Genomic DNA, 20,050 nt, shown 5'->3' on the forward strand with positions numbered 1-20,050 from the left:
AGGAAAACACTGTGATCCTCATGGGAAAAAAAGTGAAAATGCGAGTTGATAGGCATATCATTTTTCATGCCTGTTTCCCCCATCTTCACTTACCCCGTCCTCCTCCCTCAGAGTGTTACATGGTCAGTATGGCCTTCAAATTGGTGCTCAGGGCTGGGGTTCCCAGAAGGGCAGTAAACTTGCTATCTTGCTCCCTTTCCCGTTCTCCAGGACTCATAGCTCTCAGCCACCGTGGCCTCGTGACATGGGAAGGGGATGTGCATAAACAAGTTCTAGTGTTTGCAAAAACCACGGGGACTTTCAAGAACCTGATGGCCGCTGCTGCTTTGCCATAGGCCAAGTAGGCACGCTCCAGGCAGGGGGGTTCACACAGCCAGAAGAAAGAAATACAGGAAGCCTGGGAGATCTTTTCCCACAGAGGCAAGAGCGGGTGCCACATCTCACGCCTAGTGTGCATCGCCTGCCCCTGCTTCGTGTGCAGAATGATCCTTTCATTGGGCTGCTGGAACAATGTGTGTTGATCCCCGTGTGACTGATGCGCCGTACACGGCAGCATCAGTCAGAGAGATGGCAAAGCGCATGGCTTGTGCCGCCCAGCCTGGGGCTCTGTGATGGTGCCAGCTCCTAAAAGGAGGGGTCTGGATTCTGCGTAGGACCTAAATCAGAAAGCACTAACGACTTCATACCATAGTGGCCTCCAGTGTTTCTTAGCCATGTGGACCATTCTCAGGAACCCCCAATGCAAAGCAATTCAAGTACAGGTGCTCTTTTGGAAGTGAAGAGGCAGGAGGCAAGAGCGCTGGGAACCTGACCACTGGACTCCTTCCTTTCACCCCCTGCAATGGCTCCTAAGGCACTTACCCGTTTAAACCCCTAAAATTCCACCAATCACTATTTATTTGGAAATCGCTGCTCTGCACGAATCCTTGTAGTTGATTTTGATATCTATAGACCTCAAGTTCAAGCCACTAACCATCCCCAAACCTCCAATCCAAGGCCCACATAAGATTTATCTCATCTGCCCCTAGTCTCTCCTGTAGGGCATCCCAGGGCAAAATGTTGGGTTTTTCCTTTATCTCGCCAATGCAGTTGGGGTGAACTTTCTTTTTCTGTTTCCTCCTTCCTCTTCCCTCCTCCCTCTGCAGTTTCTTAGCGAGGTTGGGCTGTTCATCATGTCTGGACTATTTCACGACCCAGGGGCTGACCACCATCTATCAGATTGAGCATTACTCCATGGATGTAAGTAATTGTTAGACTTTTCTCTTGAGTTTTATTTCTTCCTTTTCTCCCTCTGGTGACATCCACCCAGTAGTTCAGTTCCCCCTGGTTTTAACATTTGTTTTTAATCATACCCTCAATCTTCAATTTTGGTGGAAACCATGACCAGATTAGAAAGATTCCCAGGCCTCAACCTACATACATGAGGAGCATAGCAACCAGTCCCTCTGCTCGGCAGGTCAGCCAACACTTGTCTGTTGCATGAATGCTCTATTCAGAGTGGGAAAGAGGAAATCCAGTTCCCGCCTCCATGAAATTTATAACCTCTGAAGAACTCAGAGAACTTTTTAGATGGTTCTCATTAATCTGTGTGAGACTAGAAGGAAGCAAGTGATAGTATTCTCACTTTAAAACATGGAGAGACCACAGCAGAATTATTCACATGATGAGTTGAGGACAGAACCGGAATAGAGCCCTGAAGTGGAAGCTTCTGGTCTTTAACTCTATTAACTGGCTTCTTCTACCTTTCTTTAAAGTCAGACCTTAAGGAGGATTCAGCTATTCCTCTCAGAACCATGTGTTCATTTATTTTCAATTCTATCAGAAGAGGGCCAAGTCATCCCTGACCATTGAGCAAGATCACTGGTCGTGGTTCAAGTCCCATCCATGCTTTTTAGTAATAATGAGACCTTGGGGTTATCCTTTTGCCTGACTCAGCCTCAGTTTATCAAATTGGGCTCAGTATCACTCCCTCTGGCTTTGATGTGCTTGGTCTTTTGGAGCAAGCTGGAGAGAAGGGAACTTTTTCTTCCTTCCTTCACCGCTTCTTGAACTGCTCACATGGGAGCTTGTATTGTTCTGGTTTATAGCAATCTGATTTTCCTTCCAGGCTGCTCTTCATGCTGCTCTCTTTGGGGTTTACTATCCTCTTTTCCAGCTTCCAGAGGGCCCTTTGGACTGGTGGAAGAAGATACTGTCTGCCTCTGCTGCTGCTTCTCTAGTTGGGATCTCTTCTTTCCCCTCCTTGAGCACCGATGCTAGAGATGCCCCTGCAGCATGAGAATGCCCCAGCCCCATGATGACAAGTATATGCCATACTGCCCCTATGCCCTCCTCCCCCCGCCCCCAAAATCACCCTGGCTGCTGCTCCTGATGGAATAAATTATAAGTGAAAACTATAGAGAAAACCTTAAGAGTAAGTTTCAGGAGGTTTCAGTTTACAATAATTTCCATCCATTGAATAGAACAGAGTTGCCCTGTGCTTGACAGTCCTACATGATAGAACAGGGAATTTATCCCTTCCCTATATTTTTAGAATTATGCCTTCCATTTGCTGACTGTCCCCACTGGGGGTATGTCAGGATGCTCCCTTGGCTATTAGGATCTGGAGATGTCCTCCATAAGTCCCCCTCTGCTGGTGTTGGCTAGGTCTTGTGCCAGGGTCTGGGCCACAGCTTCCTCACCTGTCAGTTATAAGTTCAGATCTATCCAGAGAATCATGCAGCTAGATGAAGGGCAGTTTACAGAGTTCTGGACTTATTGAGAGTTTCAGAAGCATAGTTATGCTTCCTTATCTATGTGGGGATTGCCTTCTTTATAGTGTATTCTTCTCCTAGCATGGAAATCGGAGGACCCAAACTACGGACATCCAAACTGGGAAATAACTGGGAGGCTGTCTTATTTCTGCATCCTTGCCTCAGCTTCTTCCCTCTCATTACTGGAAATAGAAACCTCTTTTCCAGCTTGTCTCTCAACACCTGTCTGAGTTATTTGGCATCCCTTCCTGGAAAAAAAGAATGTGGTTAAATTGGGGAGTTTTCATGAGTATCCCCTCTAGGATGCTGGGATGGGTTAATAACAATTTAATATAGTAATGCAAGTGGTTAAGCTTTTGATCATGTGCTTTATAATATGCAAAATACTTTCACATCCGTATTTACATCCAAGCCCATAATATGCGTTGACCATAGAAGAAATTCCCTTTTACCAAGGAAGAAACTGAAGCCAGAAGGGAAAAATGACAGGAAGAAAGTCTGAGCCAGTCAGTGATAGAATTAGGACCTCTGTCAAGGTTTTCTTCCTGCAAGCACAGTGTTCTTTCTGCCCACCATGCTGCTTCATAAAAGACGTGAGCCATTGCCCAAGCAAGTTCATGAAGAGAAAGCAGATAAATGTGACCAATGTCACCAAGTTAGTTAAGATCAAGCATATTTGTAATGCCTTCTACTCCCATTCCTAGAATGTGGACACATACCTGCATTTGGATGCTCTGATTTATACAAACACCAAGCGGCCTTCTGGCCGTTAGGGCAGTGGTAGGCTCAGAGGCTGTCCTGAATCCCCAAATTGTTTACTTTAATCGTGTAACTTTAGACTTGGTCGACCGCTCTGACCTTCAGCTTTTGGATCTATAAAACAGGTGCAAGGGTATCTGCCACTAATCTGAGCGTTAAATGAGATCATGAATGTCAAATAATTAGTTAAGTGCCTGGCATTTAGAAAGTGTTCATTACCTGTTAGAGATCCATTTTTTAAAGATTTTATTTATTCATGAGAGACATGGGGGGTGGGGGAGGGAGAGAGGCAGAGACACAGGCAGAGGGAGAAGCAGGCTGCATGCAGGGACCCCAATGTGGGACTCGATCCCGGGTCTCCAGGATCACGCCCTGGGCTGAAGGCGGCACTAAACTGCTGAGCCACCCGAGCTGCTCCCTGTTAGAAATCTTTCATTCTCATCTACTCATTGAGTGGTGGCAATGATCCGTTAACATCCCTTCTAGTGATTAGAGCCAGGTAGATTTTTTTAAACATTTTATTTATTTATTCATGAGAGACAGAGAGAGAGAGGGAGAGAGAGAGAGAGAGAGGCAGAGACCCAGGCAGAGGGAGAAGCAGGCTCCATGCAGGGAGCCGGACGTGGAACTCGATCCCAGGTCTCCAGGATCATGCCCTAAGCTGAAGGTGCCACTAAGCCACCAGGGTTGCCCCAGAGCCAGGTAGATTTAAGAGTCAGAAGGTACTCTTATTTTATGTTTTCGTTTTAGGATTTTTGCCCTCTGATCTAACTACTAACCCTGATTTACCAGCAAAGAACCTGAGACCAGGGGAGAGTAAGTGGAGTGTTATCCACAGACAGAGATGGCACCTGAAGGCTGTACCTTTTGCTTAGTTATATATAACGCCAAAGACTATTGAGAACCAGTTACATTTTCCAAAGTAGAATCAATAAATCCAGGTCAATTCGATCTGACACTGGGAATGACAAAATGATGTGGACTCAGTGTCCGCTTGTCCCTTTGTCCTAATCCTCCCCGATTCCCTTCCCTATTGCACAGGATTTGGCAAGCCTAAAAATCCCTGAGCAATTTCGCCACGCCATCTGGAAGGGCATCCTGGACCACAGGCAGCTCCACGACTTCTCCTCCCCTCCCCACCTCCTGCGGACCCCGAGTGGCGCCTCTACAGTCAGCGTGGGCTCCAGTGAGACCCGGGGCGAGCGCGTTATAGACGCCGTGCGCTTCACCCTGCGCCAGACCATCTCCTTCCCACCCCGTGATGAGTGGAACGACTTCAACTTTGACATGGATGCTCGTCGCAACAAGCAACAGCGCATCAAGGAAGAGGGAGAGTGAGCACCAGGGTGTGAACTCTTCCCATCCTCTCCCCATCTGTCTGCCTCCCTACAGGGCGCTAGTACTTGACCTTCGAAGCATTTTCCCTAGCTCCTCTTCTTCCTCTTCTCAGTCTGCCTCCTTAAGGGAGGAAGAAGTAAGAGGCTCTCTTTGATCTAATGTCCAGCCTGGCATCTGATTCTGGTTCTGGCTTTAAGCCTTCAAATCTATTGCTTGCAGGACTGAAGTTGTCATGTGTAGGTGGAAGTGAGCAAAAGAGCAGTGGGTGTCTCCTTAAGCTGCAAAGATTCCTCATTGACTTTTATAAAGCATTTTCACCCTTATAGTCTAAGACTATATATATAAATATATAAATATACAGTATATATTTTTGGGTGGGGGCATTGAGTATTGTTTAAATGTAATTTAAAGGAAAGGAAATGGAGTTGCACTTATCAACTTATTTTTTTTTTTAATGTACTTGTTTGGATGGCTTATCTATACCCTTTCTTTCACGGGGTATCATGTATGTAATAGGTATCTACAGCTTGATGGCACACATGACTCATAAAAATGTCCCTTCTGTTCGTTTGATGCTACACAATAGCCACATCAAACTTTTGGGTTGATCAAGTAGTTTTTACATTGCGTATTTTATGGGTGAGACTGTATACATATGTATATGGTTCTCTATGCTGGCGTTTTTTTTTTATTTTACTGGTATTGCTACTAGTGATGGTAGTTCACTTTGGGGTTATTAAAATACCTTTTGAAGCACAGCTAATATTATTTGATAAATGCTTCTTTTGAAAACCCTCCTATTATATAACATTCTGCAAGTAGAGGCTTGCTTATCTTTCTCTCTTCAAGGTTTAAAACAAGAGTAGTGAAATTCTAAAATTATTAGACCAGTTTTCCTGTGGCATCAGTTGGATCACTCTATCATTTTTCATTTTTGATCAATAAGAGTTTGACTTTGTTGGAAAATAACTGTGAGAATCGAGTTTCCCGTCCATCTCTCTTCTGGACTGTCATAGACATAAAAATGTCCCCACAGATCAGGGAATAAGCCTTCCAATGGAGGTGATGCTTGAACCACATAAATGGAGAGTTATCTTCAGACTTTGGGAAAATGTGTGACAATATTCCTATAGATCTTTCAGAAAGATGCTTTTTTTCCCCCAAAACTCTAAAACAAATATTTTGTACATATACCAATGAAATCTAAAATCCTTCTGTGCATTCTGGTAAAGGGCTATGATTGCACATAAGCTTCCACTTTTGTTTTAAAGTGCAAAGGGGCTAACATTGCTCAAAAGGATAATGTATGAGTTTCATCTGAAAAGTGTATATATATTTTGTGTGTGAAATTGCATACTTTGTGTTTCAGTTTTAATTTTCTTCTTGGGATAGTGGGTTTTCCAGAACCACAGCTGAAACTTTTTTTTTATTATTATTATTGTTTTTATATTTTCAGGGAAACACCATTTGGTAAGACTATGATGTCAAATAAAAAAAAAAGGCTATAAACTGTAAGATAGGGGGAAGGAAAGTTGTTTTTTATTATTATTTTTATTTTGTATGTTAAAGAGAGTAAGTCCTTGATTTCAAAGTTTTATTGTGCTTAAATGGTAAGGGGCACTGTTAATTTGTAGAAAAAAATATGCAACTTTGAAAACCTACTAAGAGGGGGAATGAAAACTGTGCCTTGGCAATACGTGGGGGGTCAGATGGCTTCCCCTACTGTCTTGAGGGTTTGAACAAACCTAGGACTTCTTCTGAGATATTTCAGCACTGTTCAAGTAGCACTAGGGACTCAGAAGTTCCTGTACTGTATCTTATGTGTTTGGCACTAGCCAAAGCTAAGCACAACTACTGGCCTCATGTCCTGGTGGCAACTTCTGCTCTTTGAGTATAGGAGTAGCTAGGAAAAGAAGAGTAGACAAGTGGAGAGTGAGCTTAGTAGAATTCTACAGGCAGAGGGCCTCAGCTCAGTGCACTCTGCTGACAAGTGGATGGGTTTTTGGTTTGAGGTGATTGGAAACTGGGAGAATAGAACTTTCTTCATTAAATCCATTTGCCTTTTGTTTTCTTGATATTCTCCTAAAATACAATATGTGGGATGTTGAATGTCAAAGGTTGTGTTTTTTTATTATTTTTATAATTGTACAAAAGTCAAATGTCAAATGTTTTATATGCTTTATTAATGTTTTGAAAATTTCTTTCTTATAGATGTGATACTTTTTTTTAAGCTTCTGTTGCTTGTCTTTTGGTATTTTGTGTAATGGCCTTTTGGTGAGCCAGAGGCAAATTATAAGCCATTTATGTTTGCCAGGACATGCAATAAAATTTAAAAATAAATAAAAATGCATTGAGAAAATGGTGTTGATGGTGTGTGTGTGGGGGGGTGTGGGGGTGTGGGTGTGTATCTGCATCTGTCAGTCCATCTGTCTGTTCCTTGGTTTTGTTTTTATCATTGAGAAAGAGGAAAAGGCAGTGAAAGAAACATTACAGAGATTCAAATGTTGATGTTTCTCACTCAGACCAAATAATCATTATTTTCTTATTTTGAAAATGCCAGTCTATGAGGCAGGAAAGACTAGGAAGCAAGCTATCCTCATTTGATACATGAGATACTCCCAAATGTGATACTTTATTTCATTGGAATCAGAATCAGTTTGCTCTGGAACAGGGACTAGACTACAGATATTCCTATCATGTACTTTTAGTGACCTTCACATGGCAATGACCTCAGCAGTGTGGGGAGGGGTGCAGATTACCTGGTTGTATGTGAAAACAACACTACAGATGGTAGGCTCAGGGCACGTTCCCCTTTAAACTCAGTGTTAATATCACCTTTCAATCATATACATTCATTCAGCCAATAAAATGTCTACTATCAAAATGGTTTAATAATTTTTACTAAAGAAATGAAAAAGTTGTTCTTTTATGGGCTATAACATTAGATGGCAGGAAAACAGTTTAATACCTTAGATTTATTAAATAATATTACAGAATAGCATTGTATATAATATACAACTTAAAAATATCCATTTTTGTTTTCCTGTTTAGATGTAGAATCATATTATGAATGTATACATTCCTATAGGCAAAGCAGGTTCAGCTTAAATTAGGGGTACCAAAGGTTTCAAAATTCTTATTCCTTAAAATTTAGGTGATCCCCCAAAATGAAATGATGGATGCCATGTTTCTAGGGAAAGAAAAATAAAATGCAAAGAAAATGGTTAATTCTTGTTGTACTATTAAGGCACTTTGAACTCAATTGCAGTTTATTTTTTGAGCAGTTCTAGCCATTTATATAGATTGCCACTTCTTGGCTTTTACTGTCTCTTGAAGGTCTTCTGAAGCACAAAGAAAAAACTTTAAAAAAACATTTTAAGACTTTTTAGTGTAGTTTTTGTTTCATAGCAAAATTGAGAGGATAGTACAGAGAGATATCCCATGTGGCCTCTGACTCCACACATGCACAGCCACCCTCATTATTAGCATCCCCCACCAGAGCGGTACAATTGAGGAATCTGCATTGACCCATCATTATCACCCAAAGTCCATGGGTGACATTAGGGTTCATTCTTGGTGCTGAACACTCAATGGGTTTGGACAAATATACAGTGACATGTACCCACCCTTATAGTATCACACAGAGTGGTTTCACTGCCCTGAAATTGCCCTGTACTCCGCCTATGCATCCCTCCTACCCTAAAACTCTGGCGATCCTCTTACTATCTCCATGGTTTTGTCTCTTCCAGAGTGTTCTATAGGTAGAACCACACAGCATGGAGTTTTTTCAGATGAACTTCTTTCACTTCTTCACATGCATTTAAGCTTCCTCTATGCGTTTTCATGGCTTAATAGTTCATTTCTTTTTAGTGCTGATAAAATATTTCACTGTGTGAATATACCAGTTTTTTTTTATCCTTTTACTTACTGAAAGACACCCTGGTTGCTTCCAAGTTTTGACAATTATAAATAAAGTCTCTATAAAGTCTCTACATCATCCATTTTTTCCCAATTACCTCTGATACACACCTACCTTCAGCATCTGTCCACTCGTGAAACATCTGGGGTAAATTTTGGTGCTTGGGAATGATTAAAGAATATGGTCTTGTGTCATTTTAGAAAAACAGGATGGTCAAGTTCTTGTCCCCAAAATTTACATTTAGCAAAATTCTACTTGCTGAATAATTAACTGTCACGCTAATAGTGCAAAATAAATTCTCAACTCCTTTGGGTAATTCCAAAGAGTGAGATTGGTGGATTGCATGGTAAGAATTTGCTTAGCTTTGTAAGAAACTGCCAAACTGTCTTCTAAAGTGATTGGACCTTTTTGACTTCCCATCAGCAATGAATGAGAGTTCCTGTTGCTTCATATCCTTGCCAGCCTTTGGGTGTGTTGGTGTTCTGGATTTTGACCATTCCAATAGATATGCAGTGGTATCTCATTGTTTTAATATGCATTTTCCTGAGGATGTATGTGGAGCATTTTTTCATATGCTTTTTTTCATAAGTATATCTCTTTCAGTGAGATGTCTGTTTTGTCTTTGGCCCTATTCTTTTTCACATTTGTTCTCTTATTGTTTTAACAATTCCAAAACTAGTTAAAAAATGAAATTTATGTCTTGCAATTATCATAGGGCCTGTGAGACTCTATAAATCTAAAATACAATATGAAAATCTAGTGATTTTGCTTTTTCATATCTTGAGACATTTTCTCTACCATTGTAGGAATTACTCTATTATTACTTCTCAATTCCAATGAACCAAGAAACAAAAGACTAAAATTTTTAAAAAGGGAAGAATGATGGAATTGTTCAAAATTGTGCTAATACATGGTATCCACTTGCTACATATGACTCTGATCACTTGAAATGTGGCTATATAAAATTGAGATGTGCTTTAAGTGCAAAATACACATTAGATTTCAGAGACTTAGAATAAAAATAAAGAATATAAAATCGCTCACTGATAATTTTTATGTTGATTCCATGTTAAAATGTAACCCCATGGATTAAGTAAAACATATTAGTATTCATTTTATCTGTTCCCTTTTATATCTTATAAAAGATCTTATATAAGATAAGATATCTTTCCTTATATCCTTTACATTGCCCACTAGGCAATGTAAAATTATACAAATGACTTTCACTACAGCCCTATTGGACAACTGGCCTAGATCAATGATAGTAAGAAAACTAGAACAGTGGTGAGATGAATCTACTATTGCACAATTACCTAGTCGTCTTCTGTGTTGCCCAAGAGTAACACATCTTCTTTTAAGGAGGTATAGGAGTCTTTGTAATCTTCATCTTTGTAATCCACTTTTAGTTTTTCATAAGAATTCCTAATTTTTCATTTTTTCTTCATAATGGCAAAGAGATTAAAATTGACAGAGGAAGATGTTTCAAAATTGTTAATTCAGAAGATAAATATAAAGAGACTGTGCCACTTTGGACCCTGTGAAGATGGTGAAACAGATAGTCTGTGTTCAATTTCAGATTGAGTTTTCATGTGATGATCTCCTAGATGAAATTTTTCAAGCAAAAGGCTCAATGGTTGAGAAATACAGTTCTAGGGATACAAAGGATATGTGGTGCTCATATCGCTAACTATTCAGCTAGGAACATTTTGCCATGTGAATTTTGGACAAGAACTTGACCATCCCATCTTTCTAAAACGACATGAGATAATATTCTTTAAAAATTCCTGTGTGCCAAAATTTACCCCAGATGCTTCGCCAGTGGACAGATGCTTAAGGTAGGTGTGTATCAGAGGTAATTTGGAAAAAAAAAATAGAAGATGTAGAAATAGTAACTCATCGAATTGGTCATTCCAGCTAGTGTTTATAAATGTAAAAATTTAAAAAAAATTTGCAATTCTAGAGCAAGCAACATGGTCATCCTCTCTGCCTCAAAGTCATGAGTCAGCAAATGATCCAAAAGTTTTTCAGGTATTGCATTTTGATGATGCAAATACAAGATAAATAATCAGAAGCAATAATAATAAGCTAGAACATATCAGAGCCGTATTTGAAATCAGTACTTACAAAACAGCTATGTCCCAGGTTGCATGATAGTTCATGAGTAATTAATTGCACTCAGAGGATATTTCCCATTTTGTGTATATGTACTTCTAAAATCACGAAAACAAAGAACAAAATTTTAGGTTTACTATACTAAAACTCTTATGAAAATTTCTGATGATGTTTTTCACTGTCTTTATTTTTCTATATTTCATTCATAAAATTAGTAAAATGCTTTAAAAGAATTAGACAATAGTGAGCAATGACATTTTTTCCTGCTATGATATTAAATAGCTTCCCCGATATTATAGCTACAGAACACCGAAGACTTAATGTCAGCTAAACATTCTTTTTTTTAAACATTCTTGATTTATCTAAAAATTGCAAAAATAAATAAATAAATAAATAAATAAATAAATAAATAAATAAAAATTGCATAGGACTTCCTTTTTTTTCTGAATTTACAGAATTGTATTTTATTATTATTTTTTAATTTATTTTTTATTGGTGTTCAATTTGCCAACATATAGAATAACACCCAGTTGCATAGGACTTCTGAGTCCCAGGGACCATCTCTCTGCTTTTGGGTTCATTGTCTGGATTATCTAAGAAGGTAATCCAGGGATCCTAGTTGGTATACAGGCAGTCTTTTGATAGCAAAATAAAAGTGGGAATAAACAACTGTACATGAGTGATAGGTACACAATGGAGCCTTCTTGACTCAGGAAAAACACCCTTAATCATGAATCAGGGCACCCACAGACTGACATTCTCCTTTCCGTGATTCTTTCTCTTTCATATCCTATAGTTCTCTTACTAGATAAACTAGAACGAAGGATACCTCTAGCCTTGAGTCTAGATTTCCCATTCTCTTAGTACCTTTAAAACCCTTAGAGTCCATTATTATTTTTTCTGAACTTGACTAACTTTGTCATTTCTCCTGGTGCTTTGGGCTTATTTCAAAAATGGTAATGTGGACATGTAGATTTTCATGGAAATACTAAAAGACAGAATGGAAAGAATGTATCACTGAAGTCTGGATTTTGGGGCCAGATGCTTAACTCCCTGTATCTCAGTTTCAGAATCTGTCATGTGAGAGATGCTGAACTCCTACTACATAAGTATTTCAGTTGTGTCCTCTAAAAGAGAGCTGAAGGATGTCATAAAACAACTCTGCCAAAGGAGATACGAGGTTATAGCTTTAAGACAAATTACAACCTTAAAGTTCAAATATATATATATATATATTAGATAAGAATGGTTCATTAGTTTAAAGTATAGTTTTTAGAGTCAATATTGGGTGTGCTCTTGCAATTTATGAGATTTGTAATTCCACACACTAATTCTGAATCCATGTGCCAAGTGGGTGGCAAGTACTGACTGGTAGATTTCTCCTTGGCAATTCTGATCAGAATTCTAGGCCTAGGACCTTGGAGGTAGAGTATTTTGTAATTCGAGTAAAAGTTACATGCTGAGGGCCAAGAGACAGGAAGAGATTTCTAGCAAAGAAGGCTTTGCATAAGGCACAGCAAGATAGTATATTAAGAATTTCATGGCACTTTAACTCATCTGACATTTGTTCTATAATATGAGGAATACCACAATTTTGTCTGCAAAAGAAATTATAATGATTCATGATAATGGTTTTATACTTCTAAACTCTAGGTACTACCTTTTATAAGTTGATTATTCAGCCCTACTGTTTTTCAGCTAGGTCCACATCAAGCTGTCTCTAATTTTTCTTCAACTAACAAATACCTCCCTAAATGTTAGAGAAAGCACTTGAAAGCACTCACAATACCCAGTTTCAGAAAAGCCTAGATTTTAAGGGAGAGTGAAAGGAGAAAGAATACAATGATCAACCCATTGTCAGATTCCGGGCTGTGAAAAAAATAGAAATTCTGCTGTGTCATTTCACAGGGCCTCCTGCCAAATGCATTTCGGATGTGTTCAGAACGTCTGTTCTCAAGGATTTTGGAATTAGAGTGGCATCAAGGTACCAGCGTGTTTGGTATATTAGAATGAATCCTGGTATTCGTAAATATCCAATATTCTTTTAAAAGGATATGCTAGGAAATTCAATTTTGTGAGAATCACCCAGGCAGGAGAAGCCCTAAGAAATATATTTCTAACATCTGCTGTTCAAAGGGATTCTTAGGCCACTGGGAAGTGTGTGTGTGTGTGTGTGTATTTTTTCTGTTACTAACTTTTGTAACAGGTGCATTTCAATGTCCCTTCCTATTGCCTTTTGCTTTCACCCTGATTTATTCATAGAACATTCCCATTTCTTTGCCTGTCTCCCTCTCTTCTCTACCAAAGACACCCACGTGGTATTTCATTCTCCACACACACGATGTTCCCGGGAGAGTGGTGATTCCCTCTACGGTGGTTGGGGTCCAGGGCTATTTGCACCTTGCCAGGAGTTTCAAGCCATTGCTTGGAGGCAGTTGCCTGCTACCTCATTCTAACTGACCGCCACCATCAGACCTGGGATAACTTCAAGAGTCACACGCAGGCCAGGAAGTTCTATCTAAGTGTAGTCTCACCAGGGCTCGGCAGAAGGCATCATGTTGTCCCACGGCTGGCTAGTGCTCAATCAGGATTCAGCAATCAATGGGAGTTCTGTCTTCCTGTAGACTGCCCTTCTTCTCTCCTCATATAATATCCTATTCATGAGAACGTAGCTTGGCTGCCTCTCCCCTCCGTCTTTCATCTCCTCAGCCTCATTACTTTTTGTCCTGGGGTACAATACCACAGTCTTTGCTCATCATCACAGCCTCTATAACACTTTGACCTCCCTCGGTGAGGGTGGCAGGAGTGGTGAATGTCTGCCTCTCTCTCGTGGTTGTAACGCATTCTTTCCTTTCCTGAGGAAAAGAGCTCTCCTGTCTCTTGGCTGAAAGACTGTTTTCTTATGAACTCCATCCCAATTATATCCAAGGTACTCTTGTGTAACACCAGGCTCTCCTCTTGTTGAATGGGTCTTGTGCATCCGTGCGGAGGGGGTCACAGGTGGTAAACTTTGTTAAGAGAATCAGACACAACATGCTGAACTCATCAAAGATCTCCACAGAGGGGGCACATGGGCTTTGGTGCTTCCCATCAAAAGCGTTGCTCAGTTTCCCTTGATACTTTCTGGTCTCTTGCAAAGCCCTGTGGAAAACTCAGGACTGAGAAAGGCACAGCACTGTGATTCTTAGAGGAGCTTGGGCATCATCTCGTCTAACTTTCTTGGGTTCTGGCATGGGGAACTGAGGTCCAGGCATGAAACAGGACTATCCAGCTCTCAGAGCAAAGCTGCATCCAACTAGCCAATAACAAGGAAGAACTGTTGGTCCCAACCTTCCTTCCCACCTGTAGTGCAACACAACACAACCTTCGCTGAGAAGAAGTCTCTTTTCTTTGCCCTTTTTCTTGTTCTTTTTGATTCTCTTTCTCTGCAGAACCTGGCTTTGAGCACTTTTGGGTGCTGCCTACAATCTCCTGAAGCCAGAAAATTCCTGAGCTTAACCAGCTGTATCACCACTCCCACACTACAGGCAAATCAGTGTCAGCATTGAAAGGAGTCTGGAGGAAATGAAGGAGAGCTTAGCTCTGCATTCAGACCTCTAGGTTCCCACCACCAGCTGGTGACTTTGGAAAATCTACTTAACTTCTCTTGCCTAGTAGACCTCATGTGTAAAATGGGGGAAGTGTGGCACCTTGTAACTTTTTTTGTGAGAACTAGAGGTGTTCATACCTGACAAGCATTTTTTTTTTAAAGCAGAAAGTATAGTTAATGGTCTCTAGGTGTCAATTTTATTTATTTGTTTTTTACTTATTAATGAAAAGAATTCCACATGTCTGTCACAGATGAGTTCTGGGAACTTATCAGATTAAAGCCAGTAGTCTGAGTTTCAAAGCTTTGCAGAAGGCCTTTCTATGAGGAAGATCCTCCCACACTTTGAAAGGAAAACATTAGTTTTCCTTTTCCACTTCGTGTTCAGAGGCATCAGGAATCCAAAGCTGGGATCATGAGGACATGACAGGGATAGAAATGAGGGTTACAGAACTACACGGGTTCTAGAGTACAGAGCTCAGTTCTAGTTGTCCCTCTGCTATGAGCACATGTGAATCTTTGGACTAGACAAGTAGGTCTTGGTCTTTTCTATCCCAAAGAGAGAAAGAGAGCTCTGAGTTTTCTTCTAGCATGAGTATTCTAGAAGCGTGTAGTTCTACATGAGGCAGCCCACCACTTGAAGAAGACAACAGGACTGCATACTGACATTACATAGCTACAATTAAGAGGCCGCAAGAATTAATACCATGTAGGGGAAAGCTGTGGGAGTTACTGACAGGAATTGCTGGGGTAAAAGCGAAGGTTTGTGCAACAGCTATAGGTATTTTCCACAACAATATACCTCCAGCACATGCCTTTCCCAGCAGAGACATCCTTGTATAGTCTCTCAGGAAATTATATATATAATCATACATACATATATATATATATAAATATATACAAATTATGTATATATATATACATATACACACACCTTTATAAAATCAAGAAAAACCTAGAGAAAATCTAGTAAAAGACCTTATGACTTTGATTGCACAAATAAGTTTTAAATTTGTTCTGTTCTTCACAAATACGGACTCAGAGTTCTCTTAGAAATTTCATATAAGCTATCTCTTTTGACTTGTACAGTCTTGTGTAATAGGCAAAGCAAATATTATCGGCTGTAGTTTCAGATAAGAAGGCTGAGGCTCCGAGAGGTCATGTGCATGCCCAAGTTCACAAAGTGAGGTAGGGGTACAATGAAGGGTCACACAAAGTCATTCATCTACTACAGGGCTCTTTTCCATGGCACTACTATCTCCAAGTTAGCAAGTAATCATTCAGGGGGCCACTCGCCGTGGGTGGAACATAAACACACACCCAGAAAGCAGATGGCTACTGTCTTGTGCTAGACAGTTCCAGAATCTGTCACCCCCAGATTATATCCAATACACCCAGACCCTTTAGTGGAGGGAGAGTCCTTCAACTGCTGGTCATTACTAAAAAAAATAAAGCCCATCTACAGTCTGCCACTGGCTTACTCTTTAAGTCTCATGGCACCCAACCAATTCTGACTACTCAACATTCTCTGCTAGAATGCAATTTCACTAAGCAGGATTCTTTATGTTGTTCATCAACAAATCTCAATACGGCTGTCACTTGATGACTATAAAATGAACAGACAATCGTGAACTATCACACTTCTGCGCATTGCCACACTATTCTTTCCAACACAATGCCTTGACCTTACTCTCACCCATCTCTTTATGATTACCCATCTTTCAAAATGAACTCAAACATCACTTCCAAAACCAAGCTTCCTTGATTATCCAGCATAGGTATGACTCTACAGCACTTGCTTGTATTCCGTGTTTCTGTAACACAGTATAGATGACCTCTGCTACTCACTTTGATTTTTGGCAGGGGGCTCTTTCTCAGTGCTAAAAAGCATTTTAATTGTCGTGATGTAGAAAATAACACTTCTTTTACCCTCTGGGAGAAAAAAAAAGTGAAAAAGAAAACACAATAATTAGAATACTTCCAATTACACTATCTTTCAAAAATACCTTCTAAAATCCAGGCACTTCTTGTTATAAGAATGATCATTCTTGCCTCAGAACAGTAAATGTTAACTTTTTAGAGCAGGTACCCAATTCTCACTGGTCAGTGAGTACATCCTGAGAGGTCTGTTCCTCTTCTGTATAGGTAGTTAAATGGTTTGACTATCATCCCCACTTTTATAGAGGTCACCACAATGTGCTTTTGTTGCTGTTATTGTGTTTGGCTTTTGGTGGCTGTATAGCTCTTGGAAGTTTTTCCCACACAGTGGTCACTTACTATTCAATATTTTATCTCAACTTCCACATAAAGTGTTCAAAACATACTTAAGTATTTAGTAGGGTTTTGAGGTTTGTTTTTTTTTTACTTATAATAAACAGGAAAAACAGGCAATATGTTTTTTTTCTCTAAATAGTTTTCAGTGTAAGGAAAAAGGTGAAGAGACATGAAACTAGATGGCATATCCAAAGCTTCTCTTCATGCACCTGTACAGTCTGTTCTTGAAGACTTTCTTATATGAAGCATCAGCTGTGGTTCGGCTCCTGTCTATTATAGAAAGGAAAGAGCTGTGACGATGGGGAGCGCCCCATTCCAAGCTGCGAAATAACGTTTGGATTAGAGATCTGACCTGTTCTTTCTATCTTCCTCTGGATTCCTTCCCAGAGTCAGAAGCGCCACTGACATATACTCTGGCTTCTGCTTGATTGGCCATTGGGTTGCCAGAGATATGCATTGTATTAGGGGAAAAAGATTTAGTATCAACAGAAAATACCTTAAGCCCTGTGGTGTGAACGGAAGTGTTTTCCTAGCATACATAGCATTTGTACTTTAAAGAGTATGGACAGGTTTTTTAAATAATGTGATACATGTCACAGAAATATGCCCCAGAAATTAGGATTAACATTTTTTTCATAATCGCTACCACCCTCTGTGTGTGTGTGTGTGTGTGTGTGTGTGTGTGTGTGTGTTTATAAATCAGACATTCCGGCAAAGTTAAGGCCCCCTTATTTACCTCCCATCTATAAGCCTACACATCTTTCCCTATGACTTCCTCCCATTACCTTGGACGAGAAAAAAAAATCTCTCTCACAAATTTAGATCCAATCTATTTTTATGTCATTTTCCATAGTACAGATAAATACATTTCATAGAGACAAACAATAATCATAAACATAATCATAGCATCTGCTACTATTTATTGAGGTTTATTTTTACATCAGATTTTCTACCTCTTACAGTCCTGTAAGGTTAGTAATGATATTGCCACGTTTACAGATTGAATTTGGATTTGTCATGGAGCTTTGAATATTTGAAATAATTTGAACAAGGCCACATGGAGAGTAAATAGAAGGACTAGGAGGGAAACACCACTTTTTTTTTACTTTAAAATCTTCATTCTTTCCTCTGATTCTTGTTGCCTCTTCTAAAATGGTTGAAGAAAATGTGCCAATGCTACTGAACTTGAAAGCCCATACTTTCTAAAGTGTTCCAGGTGCTGGGAGGTATCTTTAGGAACAAGATAGGGTGAGTAAGACTTGGCCCTTGTCATTTAGGTGCATATAGTCTAGGGTTGGGAAGAAGGTAGTAGAAGATACAGAAACATAAATATCTGTAAGGCTTTTCAGAGAGAGATTATAGTATGAAATACATGGGAGAATCTAGAGGAAGGAGAGCTGCTTTCAATTAGAGAGATCTAAGACACTGCTGGAGAAGCAGCATTTGGACGCTCTTGTGTGGTAGGTGCCACAAGCAAAGCCGTAACAGAATGATCATAGAGTGAGCCAGTCTTTACATGGCTTTCATTAAGTTAGGGACATGAATGGGTCCCTGCAGTGTCATATTTGTATATGACCAAGAAAGAGAAGCCACTGCACCTACTTCAGGGAACTTTTGCCTCTGAAAGGATTATGGAATTTTAGAAAAAGTCTATTCTCCTGGTGCTCTACAGCTCAGCTGAATGTTTAAAAATTGCTGATGAGAGGGGCATGGGGACCTGGCTGGCTCAGTCAACAGAGCGTGGGACTCCTAATCTCAGGGTCATGAGTTCAAGCCCCACATTTAGCATAGAGCTTACTTTTTAAGAAATGCTAATGGAGCTAGACACCCTTCAGAACATTTGGACAATTGCTCAGTTACTCTTGGATCAACCAGCAGATTTTACTCTTTCCAATATATGGGGCGAGGAGCAGGAAAACTCTAATTCCCTGGGGAGAATGCCACATGAGGAATGGCTCAGTGTTCTGTGCTGAGGCTAGCTGATAAAGGAACCACCAATGTCCATAAAAACACTAGTAACCGCTGAAAAAAAAATCATAGAAAACTGAAAATGGTGAGCTGATAGGCCACTTCATTCTACAGGTAGGGAGACCGAAGCCGAGGTAATTGGAGTCAGTCTCCCAAGGTCACATAATCAGTCAGTGATCAACCTAGACAACTTCCCAGGTGTCTTCTTCATGTCCACTGCAGTACTCTTCCCATCATTTCACAGTGATAGCTTTCCTAATCACTTCTCTGAGTTTCTTGGGCAAAGCATGCCCCAGTTTGGCTTAAGCCAAACAATAGCACACCAGCAAAATCCTGAGAGTGAAGATGACTCCCCAGGATGTTAGGTGAGGGCAATCTGCCCTCAGTGTTTAGATCTTCTATGGTAAAGAGGCAAGTCTGTTCTTCTCTGAACCTCCCTGATGTCTGAGAACCCCACCTGAGCCTCAAGGGACAGGGCCTGGCTGAGTTATCTGATGAAGTTAGCTTCTGTCACTGCACCCATATACTGCTATTCCTAAATTTCAGTTAAATGCACAGAGACAACATGGTCCGGGGCAGGGGGAGTGATTTCCGTTGGCGCAACTGGAGAGACGGTCCCATCAGAGCTCAAAAACACCTGCATTGTCCAAAGGCTTCAAGTACTCATGCTGTTCCAAAACAGCTGAAGGCCTGCCTTGAAATGAGACCCAGAATGCGTTTTTGGGTTTTTTTTTTTTTTTTTTTTTTTTTTGTAGCAAAGTTAATCCTACTGAATGCTTCTTCAATTAAAGAAGCAAGCTCGAGGGGCAAAGAAATAGACAAATGAATTAAGCCTTGGTGACTCAGCTCTTCTTTCTTCCCTGCGCTTGTCGACCAGCCAGGAATGTGGGGAGGAAATGAGTTAGGCCAAATCTAGGCTTGAGCTCCAGGAAGCAAAGAACTAGGATCTATACACACCCAAGGTGATTCTCCTACAAGATGTTGTTTCTTTACAGTCACTCTTCCCTAGCACTTGGCTCCAGTGAGTGAGAATCTCACATTTACAAGTCTGGGAAGAACGTGAGTGGTGAGAAAGGTATGGGTGCCTAGGGAAAGGCACTTTAGGTGTGGCTAAAGAAGTCTCATTTCCACTAGGAGGGAACTAGGTGATTTACTCTCTTAGGTTAGATTCCCTACTATTAGACCCAGAAACAAAAATTCGTAATATACAAGTGATTTGTTGACAAAGTGCTCCAAGGGAAAACAGTAAGAGTAGGGGAAGCAGGACAGGGAAGGGAACAATGCCAACCAGGCAGGAGTTAGGTATTAGGCAAAGTCCTAGGCAGAGCAGCTTGAACTTGG

General features: G+C 40.3%; 1 protein-coding gene across 9 annotated transcripts in view; it reads left to right on the forward strand.

Moving 5' to 3' along the window:
• Positions 1 to 7,209, forward strand: part of TP63 (tumor protein p63) — a 219,129-nt gene extending 211,920 nt beyond the window's left edge. For all 9 annotated transcript variants that reach the window (XM_072807823.1, XM_072807822.1, XM_072807824.1 and 6 more), the window contains 2 exons: positions 1,146 to 1,239; positions 4,554 to 7,209. In XM_072807823.1, the coding sequence (XP_072663924.1) occupies positions 1,146 to 1,239; positions 4,554 to 4,850 (391 nt within the window). In that variant the 3' untranslated portion in view covers positions 4,851 to 7,209. The remainder of the gene's footprint in view (positions 1 to 1,145; positions 1,240 to 4,553) is intronic.
• The last annotated feature ends 12,841 nt before the right edge of the window (positions 7,210 to 20,050 follow it).

This window comes from Canis lupus, chromosome 31, assembly GCF_048164855.1.
Source record: "Canis lupus baileyi chromosome 31, mCanLup2.hap1, whole genome shotgun sequence".
Lineage (NCBI taxonomy): Eukaryota > Metazoa > Chordata > Mammalia > Carnivora > Canidae > Canis > Canis lupus.